Genomic DNA, 21,982 nt, shown 5'->3' with positions numbered 1-21,982 from the left:
AAAATTCAGGGAGTGGAACCCCTTCCTGATGCCCCGGTGCGTGCAAGACGACATGCCATCTATTGACCCCCGGACCATGGCTTGGTTCAGGTTGAAGGTGATGTAGTTGGATGTACCTGTGGACTGTAGCTTGAGAATGCCGCAAAGGTCTCCACTCGAGCCATGAAATGAGCTGGTTGCATAAAGATTCAGGGCTGCGGTAACCTTCACGACCAATGGGAGCAGGTGTCCTCCTCCTCCACGAGGTGCCATGTCCCCGAGACGTGGCACACGTGCCACACTGTCTCTTTTTGAGTCGGAGTCTCCTACGGAACATGCTGTCCATAATCTCATCGAACGACCAACGACATCTGTACACCTTGGGCTGTCACAGGCCTCCCCCTCTGGGTTTCTCCTTGGCCTGATGGACAGCCGGGTCTTCAGGGTGTGCACTGCACATGGGATACTGCGTCCAGCCTGCATTCCAGCTGCTGTCGCCAACTCTGGCGTCTGCCTACCTCGGCTGCCATCAGCAATGCGAGGGCAGCCTCTGTGGGGTCCATACCAGCAAACAGTTTTTAAGACCATAAGACCATAATACATAGGAGCAGAATTAGGCCACTCGGCACATCGAGTCTTTCAATCATGGCTGATATTTTTCTCATCCCCATTCTCCTGCCTTCTCCCCATAATCCCTGATCCCCTTATTAATCAAAAACCTACCTATCTCTGTCTTAAAGACTCTCAGTGATTTGGCCTTCACCACTCTCTGGCTGAAGAAATACCTCCTCATCTTTGTTTTAAAAGATCGTCCCTTTAGTCTGAGATTGTGTCCTCTGCTTCTAGTTTTTCCTACAAGTGGGAACATCCTCTCCACGTCCACTGTATCCAGGCCTCGCAGTATCCTGTAAGTTTCAATAAGATCCCCTCTCATCCTTCTAAACTCCAATGAGTACAGACCCAGAGTCCTCAACCTTTCCTCATACGACAAGCTCTTCATTCCAGAGATTATTCTTGTGAACCTCTGGAAGGAACTGGAGAAGGAGAGAGACTGACAATTGGTTAGGGACCCTCAAATCTCACAAACACAGCTCCCCCTCCCCCCCCCCCACCCTCACCATGAATCTCCTGCATCCTCTCAGAGTACTGTCCATGGAGCCACTTGTGCTTACAAACCTTTCTCTGCACACTCACCCCCAGCCACATCAGGAGCCCTTAAACCCCAGACCTCTGCCGGAAATATTAGGGAGGTCATGCTCCCGGGCCCTTCCCTGATCCACACACTTACCCTTTGGTCACAAGAGGATCCCCAGTACTGAAGTCCAGATCTTTAGTGTTTGATTGTTGTCAGCTGGCTCTATGGTGCTGATGCTTCTAGAATTCAGGCAGTGTTCAGTTTCCTTGAGATGCTATACACTAAACATCCTCTGAGGCATGGCACATGCACCCTGGAGTAGGCACTTGAGAGTTGAGGAGTGTGAAGTGCTCCCACAACTAACAAGTCTAATTCATCATTTACAATATTCTTCAGCTGTGAAGCTAGAGGCTGCTCACGGTTACCTGTCCTGGAATTGTTTGGCGGGACAGAAAAGCTGCCCCGTTATGGATCTCTACAATATTTAAAGTTGGCTTGAAGGCCTCACGGACGCAAAGCCCCTCACACCGCACCCCTCCCCCCCCGGCCAGGGGTGACTCCCAACCTGGAACACTTCAGCCGGCCAAGTCCAACCCCCTGAGGTGTCCCCCACCCCCTCTGAGCACTGAGGCAGGAACTCCAGTGCCCTTGAGCTGCATGCCCGAAAATGGAAATGATTACTACCTCCTCATTTCCCCATAGCATCCATTGTGCCAGCTTCATGTTTTTAAAAAGGAGTACTAAACAACGTCCGCGTGATTTCTTGCTGGTGAGGCGGGTAATTCCCGGGAGGTCGCTGTAATCGATTTCGATCTCATTAATGATTGCTCCCCTTTTATTTTCAGATGACACAAAACTTGGAAGTATAATCAACTATGAGCGGATTGGACTTGAAGAGGATGTTGGGGGAATGGACTGGCACATGGTAAATACAATTTAACACAGAAATGGAAAGTAAGACATTTTGGCAGTAAGAATGAAGTGAGGCAATGTAAATTAAAGGGTACAATTCTGATGAAGGTGCCCAAATACAGAGATATATGTGCTGAATATATATAATTGCTGAAGGTTCAGAAATAGTGGAAAAGGCATATGGGATCCTTGGTTATATAAACAGATACAGGGGGTATAAAAGCAAGGAAGTTATGATGAACCTTTGGAAAACGTTGGTTTTGCTCAGTACCGTATCCAATTCTGACAACTGCACTTTGGGAAGATTTTAGACAAGGTGCAAAATGGTTCCAGGGATAAGGGACTTTAGATAGATTGGAAAATATACCTAGAGAAGAAAAAAAAAGAGGCACAGAGGGCATTTGGTAGATGCGTTCAAAATCTTCAGCTGTTTTTAAGTGGACAGAGAAACAAACTGTTTCCATTGGCAGAAGAGTTCAGACTGTCGATTTAAAGTGACTGGTGAAAGGACCATTGGCAAAATGAGGAAAAGGTGTTCAACTGTGGCTTTTAAAAGGGAACTGCATATGACCTAAAGGGAAAGCATCTGTAGGGCTATGGGGAAGGAGCTGGGGAGGGGTCTAGCTAAATTGCATTTTCAGAGCCCTGGCATAGAACATAGAAAAATACAGCACATGGACTACTGGATGGATCAAATGGCTTCCTTCTATGCTGTAACCTTCTAAGATTTGATGCAGGTGACAATTGTAATTTAAATGTCAAATTGCTGTCCTTCGTCTGGTTAGATCACCCCACCTCTTCTCCCCTGCTTGAAATTGTTTTGAACTATCCCTTACAGGGGGCAGCACGGTAGCACAGTGGATAGCATTGTGGCTTCACAGCGCCAGGGTCCCAGGTTCGATTCCCCGCTGGGTCACTGTCTGTGCAAAGTCTGCACGTTTTCCCCGTGTGTGCGTGGGTTTCCACCGGATGCTCCCGTTTCCTCCCACAGTCCAAAGATGTGCAGGTTAGGTGGATTGGCCATGATAAATTGCCCTTAGTGACCAAAAAGTTTAGGAGGGGTTATTGGGTTTCAGGGATAGGGTGGAAGTGAGGGCTTAAGTGGGTCAGTGCAGACTCGATGGGCCAAATGGCCTCCTTCTGCACTGTATGTTCTATGTTCTACAGGGTTTGAGAAGAGCAGTGGTCTTCAAACTTTTTTTAAAATTCTTATTCCGTTCTTAAAGTTATAATGCCGATACGCACAGTGGACAGGGCAAGTCCTTAATCCATCTCCTCCCTTGCTCCAAAAACCAATTCAAATTAAAGCTGAATCGAATCCATGGTCTCTACAAGAGACACACATCAAGCTGACAAGAAAAGGCATTGCACCTCATCTTGGGCTTGATCTGACGCTTGGCCGAAAGGCCAGGAAGCGATGTTCTTCAAACATTTTACAGAAAAATCCTTCCACTTGTTCAGGATCCCTTTCCGAGAAATCTTTACATGCACCTTCCTGCCTCGCTTCTGTAATTTCAATTCACATTTGCATGAAAAAACTAAACAAAGTCATTCCAGCTTAATTAGTATTGGAAATTATCCACGCCAGTCTTTAAAAGGGACAACTAGTATCTAAAAGGTTTAAGGATTTCATGCAGACGACATCAATTAATTCGGTTTTAAGCAACTGCCTTTCTTTTAATGGGATTTTTAAAAATGTTCACACCCAATCGCACGGCCTGATCTACAGCAACACAAAACATGCTTAGTATTGTAGCTCTGGTTCATTAGGAATGATTGGTTTGAATGAAACTGTACAATAAATGGCCAAAAGGAAAAGCCTGAATTTAATATAAATTGCAATAACTCAAATACGAGTGTCTGAACACTGATTTCCCCTGCAGCAGTTACAAAAGAGATCAATACTGTAAGCTATGTAATACCTTGAAAATACATTCTGTTAATAAAAGCACACCAGGCCACTGTGTACATTTAACAGTATCATTTCTATCTCCAAGACCTGTGAAATTAGGAAACTGCAGAGCTGCAGCCCAAATATCTAATTCTTAAGAGGAGTCTTTAGCACTAATTCAGTGGCCTTGACATGTCCTGGTGTGTAATGTTAAGTCTGGCATCAGCATCGCCGCACTGTGTGGTGCTGTAAATGAAATGATATCCATCTCAGACCTGTGCAACCACTCACTAAATTCTATTGACAGGAACAGCAGGATTTTATTACTTGAAAAATTCAAGCTTTTTCTTTCCTCATGGCAAAAAATGCTGGAAGATTAATTAACCCTCTGAGCACTGCAGAACATAACTTTTGGTCAGGACATGAAATAGTTGTCATTTATATTGCACCTATATTTTGTGTGGTTTGGTTGTGGAATGATGAAAGTGTAATAGGAAGTAGCCAGCCACTGATTTAAGTGACCAGTTGATCTGTGTATGGTGACGTTGGTTGAGCGACAAATGATCAGAAGAATACCACTGTTCCTTTTTTAAATGGTGTCCCTTCTCAAACCCGCCTGAATAAGCAGATGGGAATTTGGTTTAACCAAGTCTGCACCTCCAACAATGCAGCATTCCTTAGTACGTACACTGAAATGCCACTACAGATTATTTCACAACCTTAAAGTTTGGAGGTACCACTAAATTCTAAAAAAAACATGGTAAACATTAAGAAGTATCGCAATAGACTTCAGGTAGGCATGGCCATAGATTGGCCAGACAAAAAAGTAGGTGAAATTTAACAAAGAGGTGTGAAACGATTCAATTTGATACGAAGAATGAGGAAAGACATTGGCTGGGATTCTTCCTTCTGGAGTCTAAGTCCCCACGCCGGCGGGAAAACCGGCACCAACCGCCGAAGGTATGGCGCGGGTTCGTGCATGCGCCGAAGGGCCGGTGGGATCTCGCGCATGCGCAGAACGGCCGGCGTGATTCCGCGCATGCGCAGACTGGCCAGCGTATTTTGGCGCATGCATGGTGGGGGTCTCTTCTCCGCGCCAGCCATGGCGGAGCCCTACAGGGGCCGGCGCGGAAGAAAGAAGTGCCTCCACGGAACAAGCCCGCCCGCAGATATGTGGGCCCCAATAGCTGGCCAGGCCACCATGATGGCCCCCCGCGCCCCCCCCCCCCCCCCCCCCCCGAGGACCGCCCACGCATACTCACCTGCCAGGTCCCGCCGGTGCGTGAGTTGAGTGATTCACGCCGGCGGGACTGGCCAAAAATGGACGGTCGCTCGGCCCATCGGGGCCCAGAGAATCGCCGGGGGGGGGGGGCGCTGCCAACGGCCCCCGACCAGCCTGGCGGGAATTCCGTCCTCGCCTCCGGGGATTCTGCGACCCAGCAGGGGGAAGTCGGAGAATCCCGCCCGTTATTTACTAAATGGCACATTTTTAAAGGGAGTGCGAGAAGAGAGAGGCATGCACAGGGTACAGGCACACAAGTCTTTGAAGGTGGCAGAATAAGTTGAGAAGACTGTAACCAGATATACATGTTGCTGGATTTTATCGATAGAGATACAGAGGACAAAGAAAGTATGTTATGCTGAACCTTTAAGCCCCAGCTGGAATACGGTGTTAATTTCTGGGGCACCGCGCTTTAGGAAAGGTGTCCAAACCTTAGAGACAGTGAATAGGAGATTACTAGGATGGCACAGGAGAAAAGATTTGGTCAAGTGGAGTGACCAGATAAACTGGATTTGTTCTCCATAAAGTTGAGAAGGTTACAGGGTGATTTGATATACATGTTCAACATTATGAAGGGTGCTGATAGCATTAATAATTTCTACTGGCAGGATGATCAGTAGAATCATAGAATACCTGCACTGCAGGAGGCCATACGGCCCATTGAGTCTGCACCGATCCACTCCACCCAGGTTATGTGGGATGTAACCTAACCTGCACATCTCTGGACACTAAGGAGCAATTGATTGTGGCCAATCCACCTAACCTGCACACCTTTGGACTGTCGGAGGAAACCCACGCAGACATGGGGAAAACATGAAAACTCCACACAGAGTCACCCAAGGCCGGAATTAAACCCTGGTCCCTGGCGCTGTGAGACAGCAGTGCTAACCACTGTGCCACCATGCTGCCTGAGACCAGTTTGGGAATTGCAAAAGAGCCAGAGGTGACATAAGGATGATCTGTTTTTTAGATGCAGCGTGTTGTTATGATTTGGAATGCACTTTCTAAAAGTGTAGTGAATGTAGATTCAACAGCAATTTTCAAAGGGAATTAAATAAGTAGATGAAAAGGAAAACTGTGCAGGACTAGGAGGAAATAGCAGGGAATTGGGACTAATTGGATAGCACTTTCAAAGAAAGGCCAAGTGGCCTCATTTGATGCTGTACGAGTGTAGATTCGCCAGAATACAACAACGAACAAAGAAAAGTACAGCACAGAAACAGGCCCTTCGGCCCTACAAGCCTGTGCCATCAATACCTTGGAATTAGCAGCAAAAGAAAAACAGTGTACGTAACTGTTGGATAATGCATCAAAACTAAATGATAGACTTCCAATTTGATAAAGAGATGTAGGGTGCGATTCACGGAAAATTTCAACGTCCGCTTTTGGGCGTCTGCGGTGCCAAGACTGACATGGTTATTCAACGGCCCTCAGAGAGTTTCTCCCCTTCGAGGCCATGCTTGGAAAGATTTACTGCACTGGGTAGCTGAGCTCAGCACAAATCGGGGCGCCATTTTGAAAGGCTTCCCGATCTCTACATCCAACCTAGCACTGCCAGGGTGGTCAGGTGGCAGTGCCAAGGTGCCTAGGTGCCGGGGGGAGTGCCAGGGTACTACCTTGCCCTGTCCCCAACCACCTGGGTGGCTCCAATGGTCTGTGAGACCGCCCAATGCCATCACACCTGGTCCACTATTGTAGAAACCAGTGCTGAACGGCACCCGTTGAGGCCTCGCAGGTGTGGCCGTTGACTCCTGGGCGCCCGGTTAATACAGGTTAATAATGGCTCATTTGAATATTATCTGGATTGCGCTCAGTGAGGGAGAGGTCCAGATTGCGCCAGTGAGGTTTTGCGCCTGGTGCAGAGTCCGGTTTTGGGCTCTCCTGTGATTCACCCCATGACACCCAGACTACAAATATTGATTATGTAAAACAATTATGGCCCAACTTTTTGGTCTATTGGATTCGCACACTCGGCAGGTCCGGACGTGGGGGCGGAACGCGCTCCCGGCTACTGAGCGCAATTTCAGGCTGGCCGGCCAATTAACAGTCAGCCAGTGTGAAATGCAGTCTGTGAAAGACTAAGCTCTGCTGGGGAAGGTGGGAAGAGGGAGAGCGCCAAAAAAAGGAAGCACGCAGGTTGGTGCTTCCAATATGCTCCCAGCTGCTGTGGAGTAGTCTCAGGGAGCTGCTCACCTGTGAGAAATAAATATCAACGGAAAAACTATGCCGCGAGGGCCTAGGCAGCACATCATATACAGACCTCAGTCCCCAGTCACATTTGTTAATTTTATTTGAGCCCGGACCTTTCGTCCCGCCCTGGAGTTTGCAGCTTAAACGTATTCCAATTGGCCCACCCACCAACATTAAAGGCAGACGGGCAACATAGAACTTTGGTTAACTGGTTGTTTAATTAAATTAAATTGTCTTCTTGCTTGTCCACAGGCATGCCTCAGACTCTCACGTGCCCCTGAAAACTGAAATCTCTCGTCAGCGTGTGATGACGTCTCCTGGTGCAATTTCACGCGCGCCTAGGGCGTGCCCGCATTTTGTACATAAATTTCTGACCTATGTATTGACTTTCAAAAAGTTGTCTTAACGCATCATGGTAAGCACAGCTGAAAGTAACCATTCCTACATTAATAGAACCAGGAACACGTCAAAAGAAAATACTGAATGTAGTACTTACTTGTTAAACACTCGTTTCTCGAGCCGCGATCGAGATGTATTACTCTGCTGTTTCAAATCAGTGAGATTTGGATACTTTTTCTTCTTTCCTTTTCCCTTTTTACCTTTTTGGTGACATTTTGAAGAACCAAGATCTACACCTGTGGCAGCTTCTATCTCACGCATCAATTCTGGATCCCGCCAGTCTGTCAGGAAAGAAAATCCATGAATTTCCTACAACATTGAGAGTATCAGTTATGCTGTTATGCCTTTTCTAACCTTCTTAATCCACATTGTTTTGACTTCCTTTCTTCCAATATCTTCAAGCTTTGATTTAAGATCCACGCAAGCATTTGTTCTCAGGAGACGAGCAGCGAACTTTGGCTGGTAATTGCTTTTACAAACAGGAGTCATTGACCAGGACTTTCTGTTGGTAGTCCACCTCGCTAAGGCCCTACACTCGATGCCAGCGAGGACGGGGGATTTGGCGCCCAGCCAAATCTCCACTCGCTGCAGCAGGATCGGAGAATCCCACCCATTAGATTCCTTTTGAATTTCACACATTTTTAAATGGTGGAGCATTATTAGGCATTTAAAATATCAAGTAAATTTATTTTACAAATTATAACAATGCTCATAAATTATTGTTATAAGATTCTGACTTATTGTCAGTACATGTCTTTTCTCTTAATTCATCAAGTTGGTAAAATAATAGAAAGATCACGGGCGGAATTCTCCGCTCCCCACGCCGGGTGGGAGAATCGCGGGAGGGCCGGGCGACCCACGACACACCGCCCTGGCACCCCCCCGCGATTCTCCCACCCCCCCGCTCGCAGAATCGGCGCTTGCCATTTTCACGGCGACCAGCGATTCTCCAGCCCGGATGGGCCAAGCGGCCTGACGTTGCCGACCTGTTCACGCCGGCAGCGACCACACCTGGTCGCTGCCGTCGTGAACATGGCGCCAAATCTTTGTTTGTGACTTGTGGGGGGCGGAGAGGGGAGTGAGCACCACGGCCGTGCTCGGGAGGGGACTGGCCAGCGATCGGTGCCCACCGATCGTCGGGCCGGTGTCTCCAAGCGACGCATTCTTTCCCCTCTTCCGCCCCGCAAGATCAAGCCGCCACGTCTTGCGGGGCAGCGGAGGGGAAGACGGCAACCGCGCATGTGCGGGTTGGAGCCGGCAGCCGTCGTCGCGTCATTCTCGGCGCGCCGCCTTGACGCAAGAACAAGGCCCGGTGGCCGAGATTTACGGAGCGCCGCTCCTAGCCCCCTTGGGGGGGGGGGGGGGGTGAGAATAGGGTGCGAGGAGCGGCCTCCGAGGCCGTCGTGAAACTCGGCAGAGTTCACGACGGTCTTCCCGATGCCGCGCGGGAGCGGAGAATTCCGCCCGACACATTTTTAAAAAATTAATTTAGAGTACCCAACTCTTTTTTTCCCCCCCAATTAAGGGGCAATTTAGCGTGGCTAATCCACCCAGCCTGCACATCTTTGGGTTCTGGGGGTGAGACCGACGCAAACGTGGGGAGAATGTGCAAACTCCACACAGACAGTGACCTGGGACCGGGATCGAACCTGGGTTCTCAGCGCCGTTTGGCAGCAGTGCTAATCACTGCGCCACTGTGCTGCCCTAGAAAGATCACACATCTAAGATCTAAGCTAATTATCTGTAAATGACTTCTTGAATTAAATTTCCTATCACCGTTGGAGGCTGAAAGAAGCCTGGCATCAGTATCACCTCCAAAACACAACTGACTCGTAAATATGTTGCCTTTCCTTGATCGTAGGAATCCTGGAACTCCCTACCTAAGCAATGTGGGAATACCTTCATCATGTGGACTGCAGAAGTTCTAGGTGACTCACCATCATCTTATCATAGAATCATAGAATCCGCACTGGCCCTTGGAAAGAGCACTCTACTTAAGCCCCACGCCTCCACCCTATCCCCCTTTATCCCCGTAACCCAGTAACCCCACCCAACCTTTTTGGACACTATGGGCAATCCAGAATGGCCAATCCACCTAACCTGCACATCTTTGGACTGTGGGAGGAAACTGGAGCACCTGGAGGAAACCCACACACACACGGGGAGAACGTGCAGACTCCACACAGACAGTGACCCAAGCCAGGAATCAAACCTGGGACCCTGGAGCTGTGAAGCAATTGTGTACAGTCAGAGACAATTAGGAATGGGTGATAAATGCTGACCTTGTGACACCCATAACTCGAGAATAATTCAGAAGAATAATCAAATTTTACTTGAAAATGTAAACGGATTTTCATTTCTCTGGCAGTTTCAAAATCATCAAGTCCTAACTTACCCCTGCCTGCCCACCTTCGGATTCAGACATATCTATTATTAAGCTAACATCCATAGTAGGAAAAGTGCGTGAGTCCATTATAAAGGGTGTGATAACCGGACACTTGGAAAATACCCACAGGATTAAGCAAAACCAACACAGATTTATCAAAGGGAAATTACGTTTGACAAACCTACAGGAGATTTTAGAAAGCATAACTAGCAGGATAGATAAGAGTGAATGACTGAATGTGGTGCATTTGGATTTTCAGAAAGATTTTGATAAAGTCCCACATAAGAGGTGAGCGTGCAAATGAAAGCTCATGGGATTTGGAGGAGTATATTGGTATGTATTGAGAATTGGTTAGCAGACAGAAAACAGACAGTAGGAATAAATGGACCTTTCTCGAAGCCGCAGCCAGCAACTCGTGGAGTCCCTCAGAGATTGGTACTTGGGCCCCAGTTATTTACAACATGCACAGTGATTTGGATGAGGGAGCCAAAGATATATTTTCAAGTTTGCTGAGGACTCAAAACTTGCTGGAAATGTGAGTGGTGGAGGAGGGTGTTAAGAGGCTTCAAGCTGATTTGGACAAATTGAATGAGTGGGTAAATATATTGCAGATGCAGTATAATGTAGATAAATGTGGTTAGCCACTTTTGGTAGAGAGACAGAATGGGAGTATTATTTAAATGGAGATAGATTGGGAAATGTTGATTGTACAAAGGGATTTGGATGTCCTGGTGCACCCAGTCACTGAAAGCAAGCATACAGGTACAGCAAGCAGTTAGGAAGGCAAATGGTATGTTGGCCTTCATTGTGAGAGGACTTGGGTACAGGAGCAATGTCACCTTACTGCTTTGTAGGGCCTCGGTGAGACCACACCTGGAGTATTGTGTGCAGACTTAGTCTCCTTATCGAAGAAAGGATATACTTGCCATATAGGGAGTGCAGAAAAAGTTCACCAGACTGATTCCCGAGATGGAAGGATTGTTGTACGAGGAGAAATTGGGCCAACTGGGCCGGCATTCACTGGAATTTAGAAGAATGAGAGAGGATCTAATTAAAATGAATAAAATTCTGACAGGACTGGACAGAGTTGATGTTTGCTCTGGCGGGGGGGGGGGGGGGGGGGGGGGGGGGGGAGAGGAAGGGGAGGAAGGAAGGGTCTAAGACAAGGGGGGTCACAGTCTCAGGATACAGGGTAGGCCATTTAGGACTGAGATGAGGAGAAACATCTTCACTCAGGATAGTAAACCTGTGGAATTCTCCACCACAGAAGGCTGTGGAGACAAAGCACTGAATATATTTAAGAAGGATAGATTTCTAGACTCTAAAGGTGTCATGGAGTAAGGGAAAGAGTGTGGGAGTATGATGTTGAGATAGAGGATCAGCCATGATCATACTGAATGGCGCAGCAGGCTTGAAGGGCCACATGGCATACTCCTCCTATTTTCTATGTTTGCATACAGGAAAAAGTTACCTATAAAAAGTCACCTGGATTTTGAGTAATACTCTACTCAACTCCAAGACATACAAATTGAACCAGGTTTACAGGATTTTTTTAAGTCTATTGTCCTCCCCATATATATCTAACTGGGTGATAGAGAGGAGTTACAGGGAGGTAGCCACACCAAAGGTACAGGACAAGAGTAGCTGGGTCAGGGGAAGGAAAACGAACAGGCAGACAGTGCGGGGACCTCTCATGGCCGTTCCCCTTCAAAACAAGTATACCATTTTGGACGCTGTTTGGATGACCTACCGAGTGAAGGCCCTAGAGGCCAGGTCTCTGGCACTGAGTCTGGCTCTGTGGCTCAGAAGGGAAGGGGGGAGAATAGAAAAGCAATAGTGTAAGGGCAGCACGGTGGCCTAGTGGTTAGCACAACCGCCTCACGGCGCTGAGGTCCCAGGTTCGATCCCGGCTCTGGGTCACTGTCCGTGTGGAGTTTGCACATTCTCCCCGTGTCTGCGTGGGTTTCGCCCCCACAACCCAAAAGATGTGCAGAGTAGGTGGATTGGCCACGCTAAATTGCCCCTTAATTGGAAAAAATAATTGGGTAATCTAAATTTATATAAAAAAAGAAAAGCAATAGTGATAGGAGATTCAATAGTTAGGGGAATGGATAGGAGATTGCGAGCGAGACTCCCGGAAGGTATGTTGCCTCCTGGGTGCCAGGGCCAGGAATGTCTCGGATCAAGTCTACAGGATTCTTAAGGGGGAGGGGGAGCAACCAGAAGTCGTGGTGCACATAGCTAAGAAAAGGGATGAGGATCTAAAAAGTGATTTTAGGGAGTTAGGTTGGAAGCTAAAGAGCAGGACAAGCAGAGTATGATCTCAGGATTGCTACCGGTGCCACGTGCAAGTGAGGCAAGGAACAGAGAGCGAGTGTAGCTGAACACGTGGCTACAGGGCTGATGCAGGAGGGAAAGCTTCAGATATGTGGATCATTGGGATATCTTCTGGGGAAGGTGGAACCTGTACATGAAGGACGGATGCACCTAAACTGGAGGGGCACCAATATCCTGGGTGGGAGGTTGGCTGGAGCACTTCAGGAGGGTTTACACTCGTTTGGCACGGGGATGGGAACCAGAGTTATGGATCAGAGGATAGGATAGCTGTTGAACAGGCAGAAATAGTATGCAACAAGTCTGTGAGGAAGAATAAACAGTTGATAGGGCAAAGTTGCACTCAGTGGAATGGGTTAAAGTGTGTCTATTTCAATGCAAGGAGTGTCAGGAATAACAGAGATGAACTTAAGGACATGGATCAGTACTTGGAACTACGATGTTGTGGCCATTATGGAATCATGGATTTCACTGGGGCAGGAATGGTTGTTAGATGTTCTGGGGTTTAGATGTTTTCAGAAGAATAGGGAGGGAGGTAAAAGAGGAGGGGGAGTGGCATTGTTAATTAGGGAGTGCACCACAGCTGCAGAAAAGGAGGTAGTTGAGGAGGGTTTGTCTACTGAGTCAGTGTGGGTGGACGTTAGAAACAAGAGAGGAGCAGTCACTTTATTGGGAATTTTCTATAGACCCCCCCCAAAAGCAGCAGAGAGATAGAGGAATAGATTGGGTGTCAGATCTTAGAAGTAACAGAGTTGTTGTCATGGGGGACTTCAACTTCCCTAATATTGACTGGAACCTCCTTAGTGCAAATGATTTGGCTGGAACAGATTTTGTCAGGTGTGTACAGGAAGGATTCCTGACTCAATATGCAGATAGGCCGAATAAGGGAGAGGCCATATTGGACTTGGTGCTCGGCAACGAACCAGGCCAGGTGTCAGATGTCTCGGTGGGAGAGCATTTCGGTGACAGTGACCACAACTCCTTGACCTTTACCATAGTCATGGAGAGGGATAGGGACACACAGTATGGGAAGGTATTTAATTGGGGGAGGGGAAATTATACTGCTGTTAGACAGGAGCTGGGGAGCATAAAGTGGGAACAATTGTTCTTGGGGAAATACACAACAGTAATGTGGGGATGGTTTAAGGAGCACTTGCTGCGAACGCTGAATTGTTTTGTCCCACTGAGACGAGGAAAGAATGGTAAGGTGAAGGAGCCTAGGATGACAAGAGAAGTGGAGCTTCTAGTCAAGAGGAAGAAGGAAGCATATGTAAGGTTGAGGATCTGACTCCGCTCTAGAGGGTTACAAGGTAGCCAGGAAGGAACTCAAAAACGGACTGAAGAGAGCTAGAAGAGGGCATGAAAAAGCGCTGGCAGAAAGGATTAGGTAAAACCCGGCGCTCTACACTTATGTGAGAAATAAGAGGATGATCAAAGTGAGAGTAGGGCCGATCAGGGATAGTGGAGGGAACTTGTGCCTAAAGTCTGAGGAGATGGGGGAGGCCCTAAATGAATACTTTGCTTCAGCATTCACTAGAGAGAGGGACCTTGTTGCTCATGAGAACAGCGTGAACCAGGTTAATAGACTTGAACAGGTTGATATTAAGAAGGAGGATGTGCTGGAAATGTTGAAAAGCATCAGGATAGGTAAGTCCCCTGGGCCTGACAGGATATACCCAAGGTTACTACGGGAAGCGAGGGAGGAAATTGCTGCGCCGTTGGCGATGACCTTTGCGTCCTCACTCTCACTGGCGTAGTACCGGATGATTGGAGGGAGGCGAATGTTGTTCCCCTGTTCAAGAAAGGGAATAGGGAAATCCCTGGGAATTACAGACCCATCAGTCTTATGTCTGTGGTGAGCAAAATATTGGAAAGGATTCAAAGAAGTAGGATTTATGATTATTTAGAAAAACATAGTTTGATTAAAGGTAGTCAGCATGGCTTTGTGAGGGGCAAGTCATGCCTCACAAGTCATGTGACGAGACACATTGATGAAGGTGGATGTGGTAGGCTCATTCAGAAAGTCAGGGGGCATGGGATACAGGGAAATTTGGCTGTCTGGATACAGAATCGGCTGGCTGAAAGAAGACAGCGAGTGGTGGTGGATGGAAAGTATTCCGCCTGGAGATCGGTGACCAGTGGTGTTCCGCAGGATCTGTTCTGGGACGTCTGCTCTTTGCGGTTTTTATAAATGACTTGGATGAGGCAGTAGAAGAGTGGGTTAGTAGGTTTGCCGATGACACGAAGGTTGGGGAAGTTGTAGAAAGTGTTGAGGGTTTTTGCAGGTTACAGCAGGACATTGACAGGATGCAGAGCTGGGCTGCGAAGTGGCAGATGGAATTCAACCTTAATAAATGTGAAGTGATTCATTTTGGAAGATCGAATTTGAATGCTGAATACAGGGTTAAGGCAGGATTCTTGGAAGTGTGGAAGAACAGAGGGGTCTTGGGGTCCACGTACAGAGATCCCTCAAAATTGCCACCCAGGTTGATGGGGTTGTTTCTATGATTTGGGCAGCACGGTGGTTAGCACAATTGCTCCACAGCTCCAGGGTCCCAGGTTCGATTCCCGGCTTGGGTCACTGTGCAGAGTCTGCACGTTCTCCCTTTGTGTGCGTGGGTTTCCTCCGGGTGCTCCGGTTTCCTCCAACAATCCAAAGATGTGCAGGTTAGGTGGATTGGCCATGCTAAATTGCCCTTAGTTTTGGATAGGGTGGAGGTATGGGCTTGGGTGCTCTTTCAAAGAGCCGGTGCAGACACGATGGGCCGAATGGTGCACTGTAAAAATCCTATGAAAATTAAGAAGGCATATGGTGTGTTGGCTTTCATTAACAGGGGGATTGAGTTTAAGAGCTGCGAGGTTTTGCTGCAGGTTTATAAAACTCTAATTCGAACACACTTGGAATATTGTGTCTAGTTCTGGTCGCCTCATTATAGGAAGGATGTTGTTGCTTTGGAGAGGGTACAAAGGAGATTTATCAGGATGCTGCCTGGACTGGAGGGCATGTCTTATGAAGAAAGGGTGAGGGAGCTGGGGCTTTTCTCACTGGAGCGAAGAAGGCAGTGAGGTGACTTGATCGTGGTGTACAAGGTAATGAGAGGCATGGATAGAGTGGATAGCCAGAGACTTTTCCCCAGGGTGGAAATGGCTGTCACAAGGGAACATAATTTTAAGGTGATTGGAGGAAGTACAAGGGAGATGTCAGAGGTAGGTTATTTACACAGAGAGTGGTGGGTGTGTGGAATGCACTGCCAGCAGAGATGGTGGAGTCAGAGTCATTAGGGACAGTTAAGGGACTCTTAGACACGGACAGCAGTAAATTGAAGGGGTGTAGGTTAGGTTGATCTTAGATTAGGATAAATGGTCGGCACAACATCGTGGGCTGAAGTCCCTGTGCTGTACAGTTCTATGTTCTAAAACTTCATAGAATCATAGAACCTACAGTGCAGAAGGTGGCCATTCGGCCTATCGAGTCTGCACCGGCCCTTGGAAAGAGCACCTTACTTAAGCCCACGCCACCACCCTAACCCCGTAACCCAGTAACGCTACCTAACCCTTTTGGATACTAAGGGCAATTTATCATGGCCAATCCACCTAACCTGCATGTCTTTGGACTGAGGAAACCAGAGCACCCAGAGGAAACCCACGCACACACGGGGAGAACGTGCAGACTCCCACAGACAGTGACCCAGTGGGGAATCGAACCTGGGACCCTGTGAGCTGTGAAGCAACAGTGCTAACCACTATGCTACCGTGCCACCCAACTGAGAAAACTTGTAGCACTGCATCAAAATGACTTGGTACAGAAATCAGAACTTGTTAAACTGCTTAACATCTACGTTGTAACAAGATGAAAAGAAACAGCAAGGGCAGCACGGTGGTGCAGTGGTTAGCACTGCTGCCTACAGCACCGAGGACCCGGGTTCGACCCGAGCTCTGCGTCACTGTATGGAGTTTGCACATTCTCCCCATGTCTGCGCGAGTTTCACCCCCACAATCCAAAAATGTGCAGGTTAAGTGGATAAGCCACACTAAATTGTCCTTTAATTGGAAAAAAGTAATTGAGTACTCTAAATTTATAGAAAAAAACGGAACACCAGATGGGATTCTCCGGCCTCCTAGCCACGTGTTTCTTGGCAGCATGCCGTTTGCGGCAGTGGGTTCTCTGCTCCCGCTGCTGTCAATGGGAACTTCCACTGAAGACGCCGCACGCTGCCAGGACCAGATAATCCTGCTGGCATGAAGCAGCAGAGAATTCCAGACACCAGTATTCATACTTACCTAAAAAAAACTTTTTTCACTATTCATCCCAATATCAACCTTCCAGATTTTCTAGCTGGCAAACCACACCATTACACCATCACAATAAACAGCATGCCATGACTTTATGCTGCACCTGGTATTATATATTGGCGTACATGGAGTAATACATGAGTATTACTATATGGAGTAATACTTTCACAACCTATGTCTTCTGCGATACGAGTCCGTCAGTTTCAAGGCATCCATTGGGATCATAACCTCAACTCTCCCACACTTCCTGGCTCCATAATCAGGTAAGTTTATTTCAAAAACTTGCCTTGTTGATTATGACCGAACAGCCAGTCCCAAGCCTGGCTTTCCTCAGGTCAAACAAACCTTGTAGTGGGGTCGCAAACATGCATTGAGCTCGTTATTTCCTTGCAAAGAGCTCACCACTTGCTTTCAGACATGGGTAACTGCACAAGGATTTTCTGTCCTTTTCCAACATAGTGGATGGCACAATTCCAGCCGGAAATGTGTGCGTATTTCCTTACTTCCATATTAGAATGAAATGAAATGAAAATTGCTTATTGTCACGAGTAGGCTTCAATGAAAATGAAATGAAATGAAAATTGCTTATTGTCACAAGTAGGCTTCAAATGTAGTTACTGTGAAAAGCCACTAGTCACCACATTCCGGCGCCTGTTCAGGGAGGCTGGTACGGGAATTGAACCGTGCTGCTGGCCTGCCTTGGTCTGCTTTAAAAGCCAGCGATTTAGCCCAGTATGCTAAACCAGATCATCATTAAAAAATTCCAGTCAAATCATTTAAAAATAAATTTCAGTGGTCCACAGATCTCTTGCTAGAACCCACAGAAAAAAAAGGATGCAAATAGCTATATATATTATTTCCCTGAAGGTTACGCCCATCTTACACAGAGTTACGATGGCAGACTAGTAAAAACTAAATCACAACATCTTGCAACCCTAGATCTCAAATAAACAGAATAACAGATATCATTTTCAGGGAGAAAGGAGTGATGCTATTTTGTTCTTTTTAAAAATCATTCCTCAGAATGATACTGTGATTCACACAGGGTTATATCAGCGTTAAACGTCACCCACAAATGGAGCTGGGGCAAGATAAGGCAGAAGAGAAAGAGAGGCTCATGAAGAAAGTTGATCCAAAAGATTTATTTAATCTTGAGAGAGATTAAATATAAAGTAACACAAGTCAAAAAATGAAACCATTAATCCATGATTAAGGCCAAAATAAAGCACAGTTAGACACAAGACCTTCCAATAACAACAAGGCGGTACCAGCTTAGAGCTCCGTGAATGGGACACTTGTATAAATACGGCAAAAAATACTGGGGCCCAGTCAGTATGAAATGAGCATTTCAACAAAATGAAGGACCAATTTAAAAGCCTTTGAAAAGAAATCAATAGAGTGCCAAGGAAGAACAGTCTTTAGAGCCTTGATGGACCCTAAAGCTCTTCATATAGTGTTGCTGACTATACTGATGGTGAAAAAAATTACACAGTTTGGGGAAAAAAAAATCAATACTGTAGTTAGTAAAGAGATGCTATTTCACATCTGACTGGCCAGCAGCCTGCCTTTCCGTGGTTGGCCTGATACCTGTTTGTTAACAAGTCACTAAAGGCTGAAAGACCAGATATTCTTGAGTACTGACACAAAAAATAGGTACTTAATTTGCTTCTATGTGCGATCCATTGGAAAGGATGAAAGTTACAGATTAGTAGGTCACTGTGCTTTATCATCGATTCATTGTATCAAGGCCTAGTCATCATTATGTGGGGCATATGTGTTACACTTAAGGTTTTATGTAAACACTGCAAACTAGGAAAGAATCAAGTGATTTAGAAAGGATCAGACTGCAGGAAGCACTATTGTTCTATGCACTTTTTCTGCTGTCATTCCCAAATAGATTGTAATACTGTTATGTCTATGTTCATTCACTGTGTCAAACAGTATTTGGGATTCAATCTATTTTAAAATGGAACACTGAACACTTCAAACTGCTGAATTCCAAGTGAATTCTAGATTCAAAGCCACCTGGAGGTAGCAGAGCAGCACATTTAACATCACAAATTACACACATGGTCGAAAGCTTGGTTTTAAATGCTCACTTGCTTCAAGGTCTTGGATACGCATAGCACAAAACTCAAATTATTTGATTGGTGCATTATGATATCCATTAAAATCAAATGTGCACATCAAGACTAAAATAATCAGTCTAGGAACAACAGCAGAATACTATGCTTCTTGAAATCTGATCCTTGGAAACGCAAAGTACCATTTGAGTTTAAGCGTTTTTCTTGACGTCCATTTACGCAAGAGATAGACATAAAGGGACAATGTTATCCAGATAAAATATCTTACAAGACACTTGCAAGCAGGCGTATAATGTGGATGGGTGAGATAACAGGTACAGCGGCACAATGGCATTATTGCATCAATAATTTGATTTATATTTATAGCACAGATTAAAAGAAAACTGCAAATACTTGAAATCTGAAAAACCTCCACTGAAGGGTCCCAATCAAAGTGTTACTCTACCATTTCAATTTAAAGATGCTGATCAATATGCAGCACACTTCCAGCTTTTTATGTCTTTATTATTTTTGACAAAAAAGGTAAGATTGAACAATCAAAAATACAAGGAGATAAGTTATTTACAAATCCCCTGTGTTAGAGATCAATTTCCTTCCAATATTTGCCAAAACAGCAGTTCTTCCTGACTGTGAGGGTTCAAAAACTCAACCCTCCCAGAAATGATGGTGCCAATGGGCAAAATGCTCCGCCTTGCACCACCGGTAGCAGAGTTGTCAGTGAGTCGGGGAATCCAGCATCGGGGAGAAAACGGAACAGGCGCATTCTGATGCTCCACTCCATGCCCCCCCCCCCCCCGGGGCAGCTGGATCGAGGTTCGTGCTCGCGCATCGGCACCTAGTGGGTTGAGTACCATATTCTCCGGGCCGGGAATCACATGTGTGAGAATTACTACAGATATGGACAGGTGTGGTGGACCTCACGGTGGGCCAAAGGGGTAACTCCTTAACAGAAGGAGCCGTACAGCCCATTGGGTCTGCACCAGCCCTTGGAAAGAGCACTCGACCTAGGTCCACGACCACACCGGTATCCCCGTAGCCCAGTAACCCCACCTAATCTTTTGGACACTAAGGGGTAATTTAGCATGGCCACTCCACCTAATCTGCACATTTTTGGACTGTGGAAGGAAATCCAAGCAGGGATGGGAATGACGTGCAAACTCCACACAGACAGCACCGAGGTCGGAATTGAACCCGTGTCTCTGGCGCTGAGATGCAGCAGTGCTGACCACTGTGCCACCATGCCGCCCTATGGAAACTGTTAAATTAGGGCAATCAGATAACTGGGCCTAGGCTTTTTACCTGGTGGAGGTTGGACAGGATGGAGAAGGGCAGCTCCAGTGGGAAAAACCTTTGCCTTCTCAGACTTTCCCCAATTGCAACTACAATCCTGTTCCTATGTGGGGGAAATGGGTTCCTGATTTGGACCAATATGAGTGAAGATCTGATGGGACAGGCCTTGAGGACTTGGTGTCAATGGACAAAGAGCAGCTTGAAGGGACTGAACATGTTCAACCTTGATTCCTGGGTTTGCAGGATTCTTCAAGACTTCGTACATAGGCCCCTCTCCTGTTGATTCCTCCAAGACCCCATTGCTGACTTTGGAACACTTAGAATTGAAGCCTAATAGATGGAACTAGTGAAAAAACACAAATGTAGTGGATATTGGCTAGAATGTTCCGGCCGTTCCTGCCAACAGCAGACCCCCCCCCCCCCCCCCCTCCCCCAACCACCACCATCACCACCACCAAGGGTCCCCCAGCAGCAGAGGGGATGAACAACGGAAAACCCTATTGACATCAGCAGGGCTGGAAGATCCCGCCACTGGCCAATGGCAAGCTGCCCCTATCGCCACAAACACACAACGCGGCCGGGAGAGGGGGTTCCCACCGACTATCCCTTATCCTTCTGCATCACATTTACTTGCTTGTATACAGAACAGGGTATTCTAGCCAACAGGATAAATCATTAAGAAAGTAGTTGGGAAACAGGGACAGAATGAAATTCACCCCAGTAAGTTAATGCTTCTTTTTATCCTCTAACCATTGAAAGCAAAACAACCAACATGTTTTATTGACCTATGTTGCACAATAAATAAATTATGTTTTCAGTTGGTTCTCAAAGATGCATCTTCTGGCTCGGCAAGTGCAATGAAAATGCCAGTCTGATTGCATAGCAGAAGTTGTATATATCACAGTTAGCCTGTGGCTAGACTGGGTCACTATCCCTTGCACTTTATACATGGTTTCGCAATAACAGCTCAAATCTGATTCTTCACAATTTTGTGCGTGGGTTTCCTCCGGGTTTACTCCGGGTGCTCCTGTTTCCTCCCACAGTCCAAAGATGTGCAGGTTAGGTGGATTGGCCATGATAAATTGCCCTTAGTGTCCAAAATTGCCCTTAGTGTTGGGTGGGGTTACTGGGTTATGGGGATAGGGTGGAGGTGTTGACCTTGGGTGGGGTGCTCTATCCAAGAGCCGGTGCAGACTCGATGGGCTGAATGGCCTCCTTCTGCACTGTAAATTCTATGTAAATATCACCACAACATGTTTCTTGTTGCTGTTTCAAGATAAGGTGCTACACAATAGACCTGCTGTGAATATTAAGATGCATGGCACTAATGGCAATGTACCATAACTGGAAAGTACTAATGATGGAACTTTGAAAAAGACCCTGTGTTAAAGTCTCTGATTTAAAGTCTGCAGTTTTAAGCTGCAGTCACCTTTCCCACAAACGCAACTATTCCCTTCCTGCACAGCACATCAATAACATAACTCAAGGCTTATATTCGACAATCCAAGCCAGAATTTACCATACAACTCATTTATTTACCTCTTGTATGTTAGTACACTGACATTAACCAAAAAAAATCACTGTACCAGCTTTCGCTTCTTGCTTTTTCTCTTCTTCTTGCTTCAGCCTTTGAATATCTTCTGGATTAACAGGATTTCCTTGCTCATCTCTTGGGATAATCTTTCCATGGAAAGGACACTATACAGCATATACACAAAAAGAGATGCAATGAGCATCATGTTGCATACAGTATAAAATAAAGTCAATCTCTTTGAGCACATCCGCTCATCAGGGCCATTTAAACTCA

General features: G+C 46.5%; 1 protein-coding gene across 5 annotated transcripts in view; it reads right to left on the bottom strand.

The window, feature by feature from the left end:
- uvssa (UV-stimulated scaffold protein A) overlaps window positions 1-21,982 on the bottom strand; it is a 112,063-nt gene that overhangs the window by 13,855 nt on the left and 76,226 nt on the right. For 4 of the 5 annotated variants that reach the window (XM_038793335.1, XM_038793338.1, XM_038793336.1 and 1 more), the window contains 2 exons: window positions 21,762-21,873; window positions 7,886-8,069 (listed from right to left, as the gene is read on the bottom strand). In XM_038793335.1, coding sequence (XP_038649263.1) covers window positions 7,886-8,069; window positions 21,762-21,873 — 296 coding nt within the window. Of the gene's footprint in view, window positions 1-7,885; window positions 8,070-11,100; window positions 11,195-21,761; window positions 21,874-21,982 lie in introns of those variants that run through there. The other variant, XM_038793339.1, reaches the window with a different exon arrangement.

This window comes from Scyliorhinus canicula, chromosome 3, assembly GCF_902713615.1.
Source record: "Scyliorhinus canicula chromosome 3, sScyCan1.1, whole genome shotgun sequence".
In the NCBI taxonomy this organism is placed as follows: domain Eukaryota; kingdom Metazoa; phylum Chordata; class Chondrichthyes; order Carcharhiniformes; family Scyliorhinidae; genus Scyliorhinus; species Scyliorhinus canicula.
Note: the sequence above shows the minus strand (reverse complement) of the source record. Positions and strands in the feature narration are given on the sequence as shown.